General features: G+C 44.2%; 1 protein-coding gene across 1 annotated transcript in view; it reads left to right on the top strand.

The window, feature by feature from the left end:
- Nucleotides 1–653: 653 nt before the first annotated feature.
- The window catches only part of CACNA2D2 (calcium voltage-gated channel auxiliary subunit alpha2delta 2), a 583,233-nt gene continuing 564,869 nt past the window's right edge, over nt 654–19,017 (top strand). Inside the window, exon 1 of the mRNA XM_032210871.1 lies at nt 654–734. Coding sequence (XP_032066762.1) covers nt 654–734 — 81 coding nt within the window. The remainder of the gene's footprint in view (nt 735–19,017) is intronic.

Below are 19,017 nucleotides of genomic sequence, written 5' to 3'. Positions count from 1 at the left end.
TGAAATGGAAAGTTTAAAAGAAGTTGGTTAATTTCCATTTATAAAGGTCATGTGGCAGCGGTGCATGGGCTGCTGACCGAGTCCAACCCAGCGCCTGCCCAGGGTTGTGGTGCTGTCATGGAGCATCTCCCAGCTGGGAAGGGGCACCAGGAGAAAGCAGAGCCGCCAAAAGCCCAGCTGCAGCTGGCAGTGGGGCACAAAGGAGCGGCTGCCCAGCAGAACTGGAAGTGTCCCCAGTTTGGTGGGCTGGTGAGGAGGTTGTGCAGGCCTGGAGGAGAGGGGGGAAGCAGGGGTCAAGGCTGCCTTGAACACCTGCAATGGGTGGCAAATTTTTGAATCCCACCACTGTATCTCTCTCTCTCTCTCTCTCTCTCTCTCTCTCTCTCTCTCTCTCTCATCTGTCTGTCTGTCTGTCTGTCTGTCTATCTATCTATCTATCTATCTATCTATCTATCTATCTATCTATCTATCTATCTATCTATCTATCTATCTATCATCGTGTGTCTAGCAGTTGGTCAGCAGTTGAATTGCATGGGAGACAGACATGCTGGATCTTCTGAACGAAAGAACATAGGATGTAAGCTAAGCTGTAAGTGCTGACTTTTAACCACATTTTTTTCACTGACTCTATCTTCCAAATTTTCTTTTGCAGAATGCAGAATTGGGCTCAAAGGCTAGAGCGTGAGATTGATGGAGTAATGAAGATATTTGGTGATGTTAAGCAGCTCAGACAGGTAAGATTTGCCCTTCTTCTTGCATTATGTTTGCTTTCTTTATGTCAGCATTTAAACAAAACTATGCCTTCAGAAAAATATTAGGTATTCATTAGTACCAATGTTTGACACTTTTGAAAATCAGAATAATATTTTTGTAATGAATTTTGATTTGATATCCTATTTCTACCTGATTTTTTTTAAAAAAAATGGTGCTTATTTTTAACTATATCCTTTTAAGTAGTCTGAATAACATATGTTTTGACAGCATTGTGTTTTCTTATTCAGTTAAAACTATATTAAGCTGTGCCAACATTTGTTATCCGTGATTTGCTAAACAAGCTATAGTGTTGTAGTTTGCAGATAATATTAAGCCTTAAAGTTTAGGTTTGCATATTATGCTAAGCCAAAACACAAACACACTTCATTATGCCTTTCATAGTAGTGTCAGAGAAATCTTTTAGCTCGCCTCATTTTAAGTATACTATTTTAGAAGGTATATTTCAGAAATAGTGAGAAATGGTGATCTCTAATTAATAGCCATTGATTATTCTCAGCTCATTATTTATTTACTTTTAACCATATGCTTTCCTTTCCCTGTTCCCACCTTCCATTTTGAATCAATAAGAAAGACAGTGGAGACTTTCACGTACAATATTAAAGTTAGGGCTACGGTATCAGGATTGCAAAACTCCAGATGTCCATTAGGTAGCAGCAAAAAGGTAAAATTTGTTGCTGACTACATTTTTGGAGCAGATGTAGCCCTGAATTAGGTAGCTGTGCAGTTATCTTAAGATTCCAGAGAAAAGTATATTTGATAGAAGGAGGTGCCAATAAATGTAATGCTTTCACATGCACAAAATAACCTTGTCTTCCTCCAAGTCCATATCACTAGATGAACTTCTACAGTAAAACTTTACCAGAGTTCTTCATGACATCTGAACCCAAATAGTTGTGGTTTGTAAGGACAAACCAATAGGGTTGCTATGCTCTTTTGAAGTCTTTAACAGAATAACAAATTTGGAAGGAACCTTGGAGGTCTTCTAGGCTAATTCCCTGCTCAGGCAGGAACCCCTATACCATTTCAGGCAAATGGTCCTCCAGTTTCTTCTTAAAAACCTCCAGTATTGAAGCATCCACAACTTCTGAAGGCAAGCCATTCCACTAATTAATTGTTCTAACTGTCAGAAAATTTCTTCTTACTTCTAGGTTGGTTCTCGCCTTCATTAGTTTGCATTCATTGCTTTTTGTTCTGCCTTCATATGCTTTGAATTATAGGTTGACCCCTTCTTCTTTGTGGCAGCCCCTTAGATATTGGAACATTGCTATCATGTCATCCCTAGTCCTTCTCTTCATATGCTTTAGGATCCAGTGCCCTAACCGTTTTGTTGCATTTATCTGCACTCTTTCTAGAGTCTCAACATCTTTTTTATATCATGGCGATCTAGGGCTGCATTGGCTTTTTTGACAGATGCAGCACACTCTTTATATTGTCTGTATGTTTGTGTGCATGTGTACACGTGTATAACATTAAGGACAAATTCAAACACAAATATCATTTTTAGAACCCTTAGACTAATAATTGTCCCCAGCAAATCCCCAATAAAAATACTGTATATTTAACACAGTGAGAGACATGATACCTATTCTACTGCTCTAAGACTCAGTTTTTTCCTCTGTTGTGATTCAGTCTTCTACATCCTGGGATTAAAAATAGCACTACATAATGTCAGAAGAGGTAAAAGTCTGAAACTCACAGGTCTGTTCCAGAGCATTATTTGCAATTTTTGAGTTCAGTTTCTTACGTTTTATTGGTCTGTATGCATGTACATGTGTGAGACAGAAACAAGCAAGCTTTTCTGAGAAAGTGAGCTGTCTCTATTTAATTCAGGTCTAATTAGACATTGAGGAAGCACCAGACAACAATAATACTTCCTGCCCTTTTTCTGGGGAAAGGATTGTTTCTCAAATTTTCTCATTGTGTGCCTGCTGTGGATCTGAAGCTATGCTTTGGTTATTCATTAAATTTTCACAACTGTTTTGCTACAGAAGACCTAAAATTTATTGTCAGAAATATGGCTATAGAAAATGTAATGTTGCGGAGTGCTTTCTATGACTGCTGGTGCAAAGGATTTATTTCTAATCCAGAATCATTTCCAGAAATAGGAAATGTTGCTGATTATTTGGGAATTGTTTGTGTTTCCAAGAAACATAAACAATGCTTGCCAACATTTTCTTCCAAACATGGTTTGTTGACTTATTTTTGCAAGCCTCCGATTTTGATGGCAGTAAGAAAAATAGAACAGATGTACTCATTTCCAGCCTAGTTAAATCCAATTCCATAGAAAGAGCATCTGTTAAAGACCTGTGGAGTGTGTAGGGTGAAAGACTATTTCATTGACACATGACAGTAAACTTTACTTAAGCTGACTGATTTTAGAAAATTGTATATGTGGTTCTTAGAAATAGAACATAATGTTCTGAATGGTTCCATAGTTCATGGATAGAAGTAGTTGAAATATGTATCCTGTTGCAGAGACACATATTTGAAAAGCAAAATGCTGATTCAGTTTTATAAATTGTTTTGAAGAAAAAGGTATTCCAAATTTTATAAATTTTCTGGATTTTTTTAAAAAATACCAGAAATACATATTGTCAGAGTGTTATGTCACACTAAGATATAACTTATGGTTTGCAGATTGCAGCAGCTAAGTCCTTGCCAACATTCTCTGCCCAAATTAAGCAAATGATGGAATACATCACTAATGAAATACATGAAGCCAGGACAACAAAGAATATATTATTATGTTACTTATGCTGTAATTCTCTAAGTTACTATACTTAAGAGCATGTTGTTATGTTATTTATTATGTAACATAAATTAGTTGTTACAACCAACACTTGCTGTCATGGAATTTGGAATAAATAATGAAATACTGTGATATTAACACATGTTTTTAAACTGGGCATGTAGACTTTACCATCCTGAGAATTTTTTAAAGATAGTATCTCAGAGTGATTTACAATCAACTACAAAGTCATGTACAAAGAGGGAATTGAGGCATAAGTGATCCCAAAGCCAAAAAAGACTTGATCAGTGATGTAACCAAGATAAGCCTAGCTCCCCAAGTGTCAGTCTCATACTAAATTCCTGAGGTTATTCTTTGCCTATTTTTTAAAACTAACTGAAATGATTTTCAGTATTCATTGAAATGATAATTGAAACTAGAGATATTAAAATGGAACAGAAATTGTCCTTATTGTCACAACTTGCCTTTCACAGTCAACCAAATGCTATACCATGATTCCAAGTCAAAGTCTTAGTGTCAGTCTAGTGAAGAGGCAGAATCCTTAATAAACAACAGATTTCCTGACTCTGAATATCTGTCTTCTATTCTGGATCCAACAGAATTGGACCTAAACCAGAGGTTTGACCAACTTTGGTGAGTGGATTTGAAATATTTAGCATATCCTATAAGAATTCCCATCAAATGGAGATGGCTCATCAGAAAGTTGTCATTTACTAAAAGGAAAATAAGTAATATTTTCACCACCACTTCCATCAGCCTTCTGCCATGCTCATTAATATTTTTGACTTTCTTTTTCCTGGGCAGAAAGGCCTATTTCCAAGAAGTAGCCAAGACATCAGGATAAACATGGAGGTACAGTGAGTGTCATCCAAGAGGTTAGGTGACCTTCAGAGGTGCTGCTCCATAGATTACTGGGTTCAAGACTCCATTTGTTAAATTGGGTTCTAGGGCTCATCCCAGATTGCTGCTATTGTGCCAGCCACCCTGTTGTGTAGCAATATCCCTTGTCAGAACTCCTTGACTTTGTGGTTGGGTTGGTAGTGGAATTCCCCAGGCTTATGCTCTTTGGGGACTTTAATTTGCCTTCCCTGGGTATGGGATCTGAGGCTACTATGACAGCCATGGGCTGTCCCAGGTCATCCAGGGCCCTAAGTGGTATTTTGCCTGATCTGGATTATGTGTTAGATCACGATCTGAAATTGGGGTGTCTGTTTCTTCCCTGTCAAATCATTTTCTGGTGGCCCTGCAATTCTCTGATGCTTCTAGATTATATTATATTGATATATTATGGTTAGATTAGATTACATTAGATTCATCTGTTACTATAGCTAGGCAAACAACATAATTTAGATGATGCACCACAATCACACGGAGGTAAAGTAATTACCATTGATCTTGTATATCATAGGAGTATGGGCTTGTGCAGGATCATCATGGTCACCACCAGGGAATGATTAGATTATTGAGATTGGAATGATACATCGTTTGTAGTTGAGCAACATAAGGTAAAATGAAGTGGGATGTTTGCAGTTTGGTGAGGAAAACTAGCCATTGTTGTATTCTGTGGTATGAGCCAAGTCAGATGCTAAAACATTACATAGTTTGGCTGCTTGAACATGGCACATCAGGTGAATATAGCCATTGTATTTGTTAATATGTCGTGTAAACTCAGTTACTAGGTCTTTAACTGGCCTAACTGGTCTCACTTAGCAGATATAATTGAGCAGAGTCCGCTCACAAAGCAATGTCTACCCTGATTTTAATTAAGCCATTCACACCAGAAACACAAAATGAGATAGACTTTACAGGTAGCTTTTGACATACAATAGTTTGTTTAAACATACAATAGTTTGTTTGAAAAAAGCGACTTATGATTGTTTTTCACACTTATGACTATTGCAGCGTCTCCGTGATTATGTGATTAAAATTCAAACACTTGGCAACTGATTCATATTTATGATGGTTGCAGTGTCCCAGGGTCATGGGATTCCTTTTGCAATCTTCTGACAAGCAAAGTCCATGGAGAAGCCAGATTTTCTGGAGCGAGGGACAGGAGGCTCCAGTGGATGGCATTGACACACCCATTTGGCCACGAGACTGGGATGAAGCTGAAGATATGCCTCTGTGCTCCACCCTTTCTTCTCCACTTCATCTCAGTCCGGCTAAAAGACGAGACATATTTTTAACTTCTCCTGCGATTTCTATCTCTACTGGAACCTCCTTGCGTCTGCAGCCACCGTAGCTAGCTCTCTGCTCTAGCCTGTAAGTAGCTCTATGTAGTTTTCCTTTCTAACCACCAGGGAGTGTTACTTTGTATCTTTGGGATCGGACAGAGCGCTGAGGTTGCGGCAGCTGTTTCCGGCTTTGCCAACCACGTGGCGCCGATCCCTGGGGGTTTTATGCAACCGGCTGGCTAGAGGCTAGGGATTCCCAGGCCAGAGGCCCCACCCCCATTGCACCAATCTGCTGGAAATGGCTTCGGTGGCTGGATTCAAGCCTTGGAGAGCATGGAGCGCTGGTAAGAGTGCGAAGAAATTTTTTTTTGTTTTGAACTGTGAGCGCATGAAGCCACCCGGGCCGAGGCAAGCATCGGCGGCAGCCCCCAGACACACCATTCTCGGTGCTGAGACAGGGGCTGCCCAGAAGGGGAGAAAGCAGCATTCATCCAGTTTGTTTTCTCCTTAACTGTTGCAGCGGAAGAGAGGGAGAGCCAGGAGGCTGCACAAGGAGGATGAGTAGTTTTTTCTTTATTTTCCTTATTCCCCCATGTGGCCAAGATGGTGGAGGAGGCGTGGGATCTCCTTCTCCCCCATGCTCCCCTGTGGAGGGACCTTCAACCAGGCAGCAACTCACTGCTTCTGCAAACCCCCGCCCCTCTCGTGCCACCCAGAGGGATGAACTGAGGAGGCGTAAGCTCTCTCAAAGACCTTTTCCAGGGCTGAATAACTGAGGGCCTTGCAAGGTAGGCATTCCAGATCCCCATGGGGGGTGAGTTCCAGCCTGGACTCCCTCCAGATTCCCCATGGAGATTTTTTTGGGGAAAGGTCTCCTTCCCCTTCCCTTTCCCTGGAGGACCAGGATTTGGACTTGGAAGATTTCTGTGCCCACATGTATCGTAGGGAGGATCAGGCCCTGCCCAAGTCCAGTCTAGCTCCCCAAGCTGGGGTAGCTCAGGAACCAGAGAATTCCAGCTGGGATTCTCTAGATGTAGATGATCTGCCAAGGGGGCTGCAAAATCTCATCAAAAGAGCAATTGCCTCTGGAATTGCACATGGATTGCAGCAGCAGATTGCTCAGCTCACCAGATCAAGGTGGGAATCCTAGGACCAGCTCATCCCAGGCTCAGCCTCCATCCAATCCTGTGAACTGCCCTACCTCTCCTTCCCTCATTAGTGAAGGTTCAGTAACAGAGAGATCCTGATCTGTCTCAGGATGAGGAGGATGACAAGCCGGAAACTCCGTCATTTACTGGACTATTCCACCCAAATTTATTCTGGTCTCTTCTACATAAAGCGCGTGCACAGGTAGAAGAGGAGGGGGGATAGATAGAGCTAGGGAGGGGGCCAAGGAAGGCTCCTCGGATGGGCCTGCAGCAAAAAAGCCCTGGAGCCCAGTCTTTTCTGAACCCAAGGTGGTGAAGGAGGAGATTCCTGACCCTCACCTCTTCCTGGAATAGTCAAGAAGCAATGGGAAAAACCCACTGCCTTCCCAAACCCTGGCAGTAATGACAGACATTTTTATAACATTGAGCCAGATTTTTCCCAAGCATTACAGTTACCAGCCTTGGAACCACCTGTGGTAGCCCTGGTGTTGCCTGCATCCCTGGTGGCCAAGGACATTGCAGACAACCTTAAGACAGATGACAGGAAGGCGGAGATGACATTCCAGTCAGCGGCCTGGGCCATCAAGGCAGCAGCATTGGCTTCATTCTTCAATCGCATGGTGATCCTGTGGATGGAGAAGATCCGGGTACGCATTCCTCCAGAGGATGTTCGACTGCATCAGGATTTGAACAAGTTAGTGGCAGTGGCGCAGTTTTCGGCCGATGCCACACTAAATGCGATGAAGTTTGCTTCCAGGGCTATGGCATCATCTGTGACCTCCCGTCGCCTGGCTCAGGGGTGGCAGGCAGACAGCAAATCCAAATGGCAGCTGGCATTGGCTGACTACATGGGGGGCAGCCCTGGAACCGCTCCTTGTGGAGGACAAAAACAAGAAAACAGTCTTACCCACCTCGGCGAAGAAGGCGGAACAAAGGTCAATCCCGTTTTACCACCAGCCCTTGTACAGGCCCCCGGAACAGGAGGCTCAGCAGAACAGGTACTCTTTTATCAGGTTAGAGAGGACATCTGACCACAACTTCAGTAGGGACAGATCCCGCTTCCAGTCTCAGAGTAAGCGGCCCTTTCAAAGGGGAGGTGGGCGCCCCTACCACTGGGGCAAATAGGTTGAACCCGACCCCATCCATTGGCGGTCGCTTGACTCTCTTCTCCGAGGCCTAGGCAAGAATTTTATCTGACTCTTGGGTAATCAGCACTGTCTCACATGGGCTTCGACTAGAATTCCTCTCCATCCCCCCAACTACTTTCACATATTTCCCCCGGCGCAAAATCTAGACAAACGCAGGCAAAAATGTGTCAGGCCATTAGGCATCTGTTTGACACTACCGCGATAGAACCGGTCCCCTCGGACCAGGTGGGCTGGGGGTTCTACTCAAATCTGTTCCTCGTGCTGAAAGCTTCGGGGGCTTGGAGAGCTATTCTCGACTTGAAGCTCTTGAACCAACATCTTGTGTACCGCAGGTTCAAGATGGCCTCGCTTAAATCCATTCTAGCAGGCATATGGGAGGGGGATTACATGGCTCCAATAGATCTCACGGAGGCTTATCTCCATATTCCCATCCTCCCACACCACAGACAGCACCTGCGGTTCTCCTACCTGGGTCGCCACTTCCGAGAGTCCCTAGTTCCTCGTAGGATCCCTGCTCCGGAGCTTGTCGGGTGTGAGTACCTGCTGGTGAAGTTGGACCTCAAGGGTCAAGTGGGTTTGCTGTTAACGTACCTGCCTCCCAACAGCGTTGCAGCAGCCCTCCCCTCGCTCCTCGAGTCGGTAGCCGAGCTGGCAATTGAGTTCCCCAGGCTTATGGTTCTGGGGGATTTCAATCTGCCTTCGCTCGGTGAACACTCTGATGGAGCGCAGGAGTTCATGGCTTCCATGACAGCCATGGGCTTGACCCAGGTAATTCGGGGCCCAACCCATTCAGCGGGTCACACGCTCGACCTCCTATTCCTCTCGGAGCAGTGGACTTGTGATCTTGGTCTGAGGGGTAATGAGATCATACCCCTGTCGTGGTCATACCATTGCCTACTGAGGCTTGACTTTCGGAGGCCAAACCTCCGCTGTAGGGAGGAGGAACCGATCAGATGGTTCCGCCCCAGGCGACTTATGGACCCCTTGAGGTTCCAGACGGAGCTTGGGGTTATTCCTGACACTCTCTCCCACAGTCCGGTGGAGACTCTGGTTGCTGCCTGGCACTCAGCAGCATCGGAGTCCCTTGACCGGATTGCGCCACTACGGCCGCTCCGAGGTGGCGGATCCCGGAGGCCCCCTTGGTTTACCGAGGAGCTCCGGGAGAGGAAGCGCCGGAGGAGACACCTAGAGCACCTATGGAGGTCCGATAAATCCGAATCGAGCCGAGCACTCTTAACAACTTGCACCAAGAGCACATCAGGGCACTTAGGACAGCAAAAAGATCGTATATTGCCACCTTGGTTGCGTCCGCTGAGTCTCGCCCAGCCGCCCTGTTTAGGATAACCCATTCCCCCCTAAATAGGAGGGATACGAGGGACCCCTTGCAGGGTAGGGCTGAAGACTATGTCCAGTTCTTAGCGGACAAAGTTGCTCGGTTTCGGTCGGATTTGGACTCCACTTTTGCAGATCCAGCCGAGGCACAGGAGGACAATTTGGCAGACCATCGCTGGGTTGAGTTTCAGGATGTTGCCCCCGGGGACGTGGACAAGGCCATGAGAGCTGTGAGTGCCTCCACCTGTGTACTGGACCCGTGTCCCTCCTGGCTGGTTGCCAACAGCGGAGAGGTGACACGGGGCTGGATCCAGGCGGTTGTTACCGCCTCCCTTCGGGAGGGGATCTTCCCCTCCGCACTTAAAACGGCGGTGGTGAGACCCCTCCTGAAGAAACCATCCTTGGATCCAGACGTTCTTAACAATTATCGTCCAGTCTCCAACCTCCCCTTTGTTGGGAAGGTTGTTGAGAAGGTGGTGGCCTCCCAGCTCCAGCGGTCCTTGGAGGAAGCCAGCTACCTTGACCCATTCCAATCCGGCTTCAGGCCTGGTTACAGCACAGAAACCGCTTTGGTCGCATTGACCGATGATCTCTGGAGAGCCAGGGATGGAGGCCATGCCTCCATCTTGGTTCTCTTTGACCTCTCAGCGGCTTTCGATACCATCGACCATGGTATCCTTCTGCGACGACTGCGGGAGGTGGGGGTGGGAGGCACTGTTTTGCAGTGGTTCTCCTCCTACCTCTCGGACAGGTCGCAGTTGGTGTTGATTGGGGGGCAGAGATCGACGCCTAGGCCCCTAACATATGGGGTGCCGCAGGGGTCGGTCCTGTCCCCCCTACTATTTAACATCTAAATGAAACCGCTGGGGGAGATCATTCGGAGGCACGGGATACGATACCACCAATACGCGGACGATACTCAGTTGTATCTGTCCGCCCCGTGCCAACTCAATGAAGCGGTGGACGTGATGAACCGTGGCCTTGAAGCCGTTAGGGACTGGATGAGGGCTAACAAGCTTGTACTCAACCCGGAAAAGACCGAGTGGCTGTTGTGTTTCCCTCCCAATAATTTGGCTAGTGTTCCATCACTCAGGCTGGGGGGCCAAATATTATACCCCTCAGACAGGGTTTGCAACTTGGGAGTCCTCCTGGATCCACAGCTGACCTTTGATCATCATCTGTCGGCTGTGACCAGGGGGGCATTTGCCCAGGTTCGCCTGGTGCGCCAGTTGCGACCCTACCTGAACCGGGAGGCTCTCACAACAGTCACTCGTGCCCTTGTGACCTCTAGGCTGGAATACTGCAACGTGCTCTACATGGGGCTGCCCTTGAAGAGCATCCGGCAACTTCAGCTAGTATAGAATGCGGCCGCGTGAGTGATTGTGGGTGCACCTCGGTTCGCCCACATAACACCTATCCTCCGCGAGCTGCGCTGGCTACCTGTTGATCTCCGAGTGCGCTTCAAGGTGCTACTTACCACCCATAAAGCCCTTCATGGTAGTGGATCTGGGTACTTGAGAGACCGCCTCCTGCCAATTACCTCCTTACGACCTATCAGATCACACAGATTAGGCCTCCTCCGAGTTCCATCCGCCAGTCAGTGTCGACTGGCAACTACGCAGAGGAGAGCCTTTTCAGTAGTAGCTCCGACCCTTTGGAACGATCTCCCCGTGGAGATTCGTACCCTCACCACCCTCCAGACCTTCCGCACAGCCCTCAAGATCTGGCTATCCCGTCAGGCCTGGGGTTAAAGATTATAATCCGTCCCCTCCCGAATGATGAGTGAATGTTGCTTATATTTTAATTACGTACTGTTTTTATATGTCATTGTGTGTACTCCCTTCCCTATACGTTGTAAGCCGCCCTGAGTCCCCTCAGGGAAAAGAGCGGCCTATAAATAAATTTATCTAAATCTAAATCTAAAATCTAAATAGAGGGCCCTTCCCTTTGGGTTATCCTCTGCACTTGGTTATTCACCAAGGTACTGGCGGTGGTGGCAGCCTACCTAAGGGACTTTCCCATTAGGCTACATTGCTACCTGGATGACATCCTTGTCCAGGGGCCATCCCCGGGTCAGACGAGGGCAGATCTCTGGCAGGTTATGGACACCCTTCAGGGGCTGGGGTTCTCCATCAACTTTGAAAAGAGTTCCCTCACCCTGTCAACTAGAATTCTCCATTTAGGGGCGGTCATAGACTCCCGTGCAGGAAAAGTTTTTCTCTCCCTGGACTGCAGGGCCAGCTTGGTTAAGATGATTAAGCATGTCTGTAGAGATCGTTATGTTCCCATAGCCTTTCTATCCAGCTTGTTGTGGAAACTCATATCCTGCATCGAGGTAGTACCATGGGCACGGTTGCATGCCAGGACTCTGCAGTGGTGTCTCCTACCATTCCAGACAGCCAACACCAGCAGCTCACTGGCCAAGGTCGAAGCCACCCCTCAGGTACGGATTTCCCTCAAGTAGTGGCTGTCCCCAGCCTTGCTCAAGGGGTATGAGTTCAGGAACCAGGAGCACCTGGTTCTCACTATGGATGCCAGCCTGTTCGGCTGGGGGGGGTACCCTGGGGTCCCAGTTGGCACAGGGCTGGTGGTCCTGGCAGGAGCTCCGACACAACATCAACTGGCTGGAGCTCTGGGCGATCCATCTGGTGCTTCGATATTTCTGGACTGCTGTCGAGAGTCATCATGTCCTGGTACTCACTGACAACGTGGCGGCCAAGGTCCACATCAATCAGCAGGGTGGCATGCATTCCAGGGTACTGCACACCGAAGCGATGTTGCTGGGCAGCTGGGCAGAGAGACATCTGCGGTTGATCCGCGTGGAGCACAACCATCAGACCGACTGGCTCAGTTGAGAGAGACGGTGGACAACGGAGAGTGCAGCCTGTCCCAGGAGCTGTTCCAGAGCATCTGCTGGAGGTTTGGACAGCCAGTAGTGGACCTCTTCGCCACTCTGGCCAACACCCAGCTTCCGCGGTTCTTCTCTCGGTTCCCAGCTCAGGGAACGGAAGGAGTCGACGTCCTTCATGCAAGATGGCCAAGGGGACTTCTGTACACTTTTCCTCCCCTCCCTCCTCCTTCCTTGGGTAGTGCAGAAGCTAGTCAGAGCAGGCAGAGCTGATCCTGGTGGCTACTCACTGGCTGTGGAGACTCTGGTTTGCAGACCTAAAGATCCTGTCAGTCCAGCCTCCATGGTGAATACCGGAGGGGGAAATAGAGCTGCACCAAGGGAGGCTGATGCACCCGGAGCCACACTGACTGCAACTAGCCATGTGGTTATTGAACGGGAGCGCCTAAAGGGAGCTCAATTTTCTCTGTGGGTGATTAGAAACATAGAGGCCTCTCGCAGAAATGCCACCTCAAGGATCTATGACTCTGCATGGGTGGCTTTCATTTCCTGATGCCAAGCAAAACGGATTGGGCCCATCAGGGCCTCAGTACTGCAAGTCCTGGAATTCATCCAGACAAGGGTCTCGCCCGGGGAACTGTGCGCAGGCAACTAGCCGCCCTTGCCACGATCCTCCCGGGTGAGGGCCTGGTTCCCTCACCCAACTTCCTGTGGTGAAGAGGTTCCTTCGGGGGGGGGGGGTCTTCAACCTGCACCCCCCCCAGTGGTGCATAGATTACCCAGGTGGAATCTTCCCACCATGCTATGGGCTCTCACGGAGGAGCCCTTTGAGCTGTTGAGAATGGTTAGCCTGAAACACCTAACCCTTAAGGTGGTATTCCTAATCGCCATCACGTCTGCTAGAAGGGTGTCAGAGCTAGGAACACTCTCCTCTAGGGAGGACTTGTGCATGTTCCACAACAACAGGGTCATGTTGAGGTTGGACTCAGCCTTCATTCCTAATCCGGCTAGGGAACGGGAATAGCAGTGGCATCGGTTGGACGTCAGATGGGCCCTGTGTATTTACCTGAAGCAGACGGCCTCCTTCTGGAGGTCAGAGGCACTCTTCCTATCTTTCCAACCATCGTCTCTGGGTAGGAGGGTAACGCCTTCCACCATTAGCAGGTGGATCCGCTTAGCTATATCCCTAGCATACGAATCCCAGAGGTTGCTGGTGCTGGCCAGCATCATGGCACACTCGATGAGGAGTGCTGCTACCTTGGCGGCTTGGGCCTCCCAGGCCCCCATAGAGGACATTTGCAGAACGGCTACATGGGCATCCCCATCGCCGTTTATCCGACATTACAGGTTGGACTGCATGCAGCGTTTGGCCACAGGGTGCTACAGCAGGTTATTGCAAAGTATGAGTTCCCCACCCATGGGACTTAGCTTTGGTAGGTCCCATCCACTGGAGCCTCCTGTCTCTCGCTCCGGAAAATGGCAGTTGGTCTTACCTGAACTACTATTTTCAGGGCTGTGACAGGAGGCTCCAGTTCCTGCCCTAGGTACTATGATAGCTGGGGTGGTGGGAGTTCTCCTTTGTGCCTTGTTCTCAGGTCTGAGGGGAGTTCACTTCGATGAAGTGGAGAAGAAAGGGTGGAGCACAGAGGCATGTCTTCAGCTTCATCCCAGTCTCGTGGCCAAATGGGTGTGTCAATACCATCCACTGGAGCCTCCTGTCGCAGCCCTGAAAATAGCAGTTCAGGTAAGACCAACTGCCATTCCCTTAACAATCCTGTTACTAACTTAATAACTGCAGTGATTCATTTAACAACTGTGGCCAAAAAGTTGTAAAGTTGGGCAAAATTCACTTAACAAATGTCTCACCTAGCAATGAGAATTTTGGGCTCAATTGTGGTCTTAAGTCGAGGACTATTTGTACCTGATACCAATGAAAATTCTTACCCAACATAACGATGGTCCAATGTAGATTCATCATAATTGTGCTAATTTCTTTTTCATACTTTTTGAATATTTTTAAGGTGATGCTTTAAATAGTAAAATGGATGATGGATTTTGGAAAGTTCAAAGTTTAAATTTTGTCATTGAAATGAATATTAAAAATTTGTCCTAGACAGCTGAGAATCAAGTTCATTAGCCCAATGTCATTAGAACTTCTGTAAAAATATTGTTTAAAAAAACAGGAATATCTTTTTTATATGATAAAGCTGCTTTTGACCCCTTAGTTTTTGAAAACTAGCACTCAGTTTTTCAGTGGTGATTCAGGATAATCTGTGAAATTTCTACTATTAGATAGATATTGCTTTTCTTGTGACTAGAAATTATTGGGCAAAATTCTTAAGGAAATATATATTTAATATATATTTAATTTAGTGTGTGTGTATGTATGTATATATATATATATATATATATATATATATATATATGTATATGTATATGTATATGTATATGTATATGTATATGTATATGTATATGTATATGTATATGTATATGTATATGTATATGTATATGTATATGTATATGTATATGTAATGTATATGTATGTATATGTATGTATATGTATGTATGTATGTATATATTAGATTTTTTTTTACAACCCCTGGTAAGCCCCAATTATGGGAGGAAGCTAACTGCTTCCATCATCTGTCCTTCGGCTCGTCACAAGAGTCCATCACGACAGAAACCCAATATTTTTACTGTTGCCTTTGTTATATTTGTGTTTTTTATTTGTGCTGATAAATAAATAAAGTCTCCCTTTATTTATTTATCAGCACAAATAAAAAACACATATGTGTGTGTGTGTGTGTGTGTGTGTGTGTGTGTGTATATATATATATATATATATATATATATATATATATATATATATATATATATATATATATATATATATGTATATATATATATATATATAAAAAGTCACAACCCCTGGTATGCCCAAATATGGGAGGAAGGTCACACTTCCACTCTCTGTCTTCGGCTCGTCACATATTTGGGCATACCAGGGGTTGTGACTTTAAATATATACCTCTCACCCTGGCTGGCTGATAAGGAGTCGAGCTCTGTAGCTCAATGGTTAACACATCTGCCTAAGAGGCAATAGAGCACAGGTTCGATTCCCAACAAGGGTATGGCTAGCTGATGAGAGCTAAATAACTTGAAATAGATCTATACTAGTCTCCCTTTATTTATTTATCAGCATAAATATAACAAACATATATATATATATATATATATATATATATATATATATATATATATATATATATGTATATATATATATATGTGCGTGTGTGTATATATATATATGTGTGTGTGTGTGTGTGTGTGTGTGTGTGTGTATGTTTATTTGTGCTGATAAATAAATAAAGGGAGACTAGTATAGATCTATTTCAAGCTATTTAGCTCTCATCAGCTAGCCATACCCTTAATGGGATTCGAACCTGTGCTGTGTTGCATCTAAGGCAAACGTCTTAGCCATTAAGCCACAGGTCTCCTCCTTATCAGCTGAAGCCAGGGAAGAAGGTATATATTTAGAGTCACAACCCCTGGTAAGCCCCAATTATGGGGTATATATTTAGAGTCACAACCCCTGGTAAGCCCCAATTATGGGAGGAAGCTAACTGCTTCCATCATCTGTCAGTCGGCTCGTCACAAGAGTCCATCACGACAGAAACCCAATATTTTTACTGTTGCCTTTGTTATATTTGTGTTTTTTATTTGTGCTTTATTTATTTATCAGCACAAATAAAACACACACACACACACACACACACACACACATATACTATATACACAGAAACATACATACATACACACACACACACACACACACACTCACTTTCAGACAGCCTTGGTGGACATGGAACTAGTATCATATTTTTATTATAGAGAGATGTATTTCTGGAGGGGATTGCCGAATATCTGATTTATGCACAACAGATGATGGTATTTGTCCTTGTCTTTCTTTTTATTGTACCATATCACACACACTCCTGGCTTGTTGTATTGATTTACCTGGAATGTCTTCCAGAAAGCCTCCATGTCTTCTCCAATCAGTCCCACCAATGATCGATTTGGACCAGAGGTGGGTTGCCAATCCTGGCGCTACCAGTTCGCTTGACACTTTTGTGCATGGGTAGAGCCTCCTGCAGCTGCCACTACTGGTTCACCTGATCTGGGCCGAACCAGGAGCAACTCACCTGTGATTTGAACCAAGCCAAAAAATTCCAGGATTGTTCCTTATTGCTGTGATCAATTAATATAGTCAATAAATATTAGTCTTCCTTGATAATAGCACAAGCAAAGGACAAGAGAATTCCTGTTTTCATTGAAATTTGGAGTAACTATGTTTGTAGTCAGAAAGCTAGTATATCAGGGGAAAGGTCATCTACTCAGTGGTTTTCTATTTCACTTTTCTCAGGCAGAGAAATGATGAGTAAAATTATAACATGTCATCTATCAAGTAAAATGGGAAAAAGAAAACTTATCAGCAATTATAAATAAGATAACACATGTTAGAAATTGAGAAGGGACATTTCATTTACCACTGTGAGAAAAAATGCAAAAGAATGCAGTGACATTATAACTTATATATGTGTGTGGAGGCAGACAGGCAGATTTAGATTGTCTAAAAAATGCAACAAATGTGATACAAAATTTCACTTATATAAAGGGTATCATTCATTGTCAGAATTGTTTGATTATCTTATTGGCCACTAATCTGCTCACAATAAATTTTCCCATGTTGTATGATTCCATGGGAAAGTAGCAGGCACTGAACTCCTTATATGACAGCATATATTTACTGTAGGAGATTGCAAATAGCAGCAAATAAACACTGATGGTTCAGTGGTTAAAACACTGGGCTTGTCAGCTGGAAAGCCAAGAGCCCAGGTTCAAGACCCAAGGGCCACGGCACTGCAACAGGGTGCGTTCCTGTAACTTGTCCCAGCTTCCGGCAACTAGCAATTTGAATGCATGCAAATGTGTGTAGATAAATAGGTACCACTTCAGTGGAAAGTTACCGTGCTTCGTGTTTCGCCAGATGCTCTACGCTGCAGCCTGATGCCATACTGGCCATATGACCACAGAAATATCTTCAGACTGTGCTGGGTCAATGTCTTAGAAATGGAGATGAACTCCCCCTAAAGTCAACGATGACTAGCAGAGTAAAAACCTTCATGAACTCCTTTATTATTCCTTACGAAAACTCCCCCTTTCACATTTTAGTGCTGAAATGGAACTTTTTTCATTTACATTAGCCTTCTGCAATCTTGTGCTTCTGACTTGTGTTGAATGACAACCTTCATTTGGCCTAATAATCCTTGCTTTGATAAGTAGATACATCTGGTGCAGATATATGATTTTTCCATTTCCCTTTTCTGTTTATGATTCAATGTCCATGCTGAATAATTAAGAGCTCCTAGTTATTACTTGTTGATTTACCATTTCCTTCTTAATTAAAAGAAGAAAAACTTCCATCATATACGGCAGAAGGCCTGGTTACTTAAGAGACCACTGGTTTCCCATAGTATCTGCCTGAATGATTTGATCCGGCAGTTTGGTGAGTTCTGGGTTTCATTAATCAAACAATGCCACTTATTGGGATGCTGGAAGTTTACCTTTTCTATAGCAGCACCTGCTGTCTGGAATGAGTTTCTCTCCAAAGTTTGAACGATTCCTACCCATTTCAAAGGACCATAAAGTCCTGGCCAGTTTATTTCCCTCAGGATTTATTTTCTTGGTTTTTAAACATTTGTAACAATTGTGAACCATCCAGAGTCATTGGGAGTTAGGTGGCACATAAATTTAATAAATTACTTTATTAAAGACACAAAAATACCTTGTTATTTTATGGTGTTAAAGGCATTGTTGCAGAATATAAGCTCATCCAAGTAAAGCTTCCTTTTGCAATTGACTGATGGTGATTTTTGTCAGTGCCAGTGGTATTCAAGTGGTGCACCAGTTGTTTTGGGAATATATCCAGAGCACCTATTATTATTGGTACCATCTTTGCTTTCTATTGCTACAATCATTCTATTTCTATTTTGTGGTCTTTGTATTTTTTTGATTTTATATTGTGGGTCATCACAGATACAGGCAAATGTTTGAATTGGATTTGGCATTTTTATCCATCAATAAAATCCATCTCAAGGACCTTGGATAGGCAGATGTTGATGCTTTATGGTGTTAATTGTTGTTCTTATCATTGTACTAGATTGTGAAAAGCTGTTGGAAAATTTTCACTTTTTCATCTTTGGTTCCCCCCCCTCTTTCACTTATATTTCTACAGTCATCCACCTTAAGAAATGTCAGGAAAGCATATGTTCCAGTGTTTATTATGTTTGCATAACGAAGTAGTGTATATACATAATACATTAAAATATGTGCATGGAAAGATTTGCTGTGTGCCCCTTCTTCAGTTCTCACAAGTTAGAAATGCATATCCTGTACTTTGTAACAATTGCCAAAGAAAAGAAGATGTATAAATGCCAGTTTATGTAGCATTTAATAGATTTATTCTGGGCTAAAAATGCTGAGTTATTCTGGAATCAGGAGATAACAGTTTTAGTGATTTTGTGCCATTATCACAAAGAGCAAAAGATAGAGTAAATAGCTGGTTTCAGACACTGCACTGTTTATTTTTACTTTAGTTGATTGAAAAATATCATATTGGATTCTTGAATCTTCCTATATAAAGAATCAAAATTAATGCCAATAGGTGAAAAATTGGGCTATCCATCGATTTATCAATGCCATGTTTGTACTGAATCATTAAATATATAGTTATTTGTATATCAAATAATATCTCATATGTACATGTAATATAAATAAAATCTAC

This window comes from Thamnophis elegans, chromosome 2 (assembly GCF_009769535.1).
Source record: "Thamnophis elegans isolate rThaEle1 chromosome 2, rThaEle1.pri, whole genome shotgun sequence".
In the NCBI taxonomy this organism is placed as follows: domain Eukaryota; kingdom Metazoa; phylum Chordata; class Lepidosauria; order Squamata; family Colubridae; genus Thamnophis; species Thamnophis elegans.
Note: the sequence above shows the minus strand (reverse complement) of the source record. Positions and strands in the feature narration are given on the sequence as shown.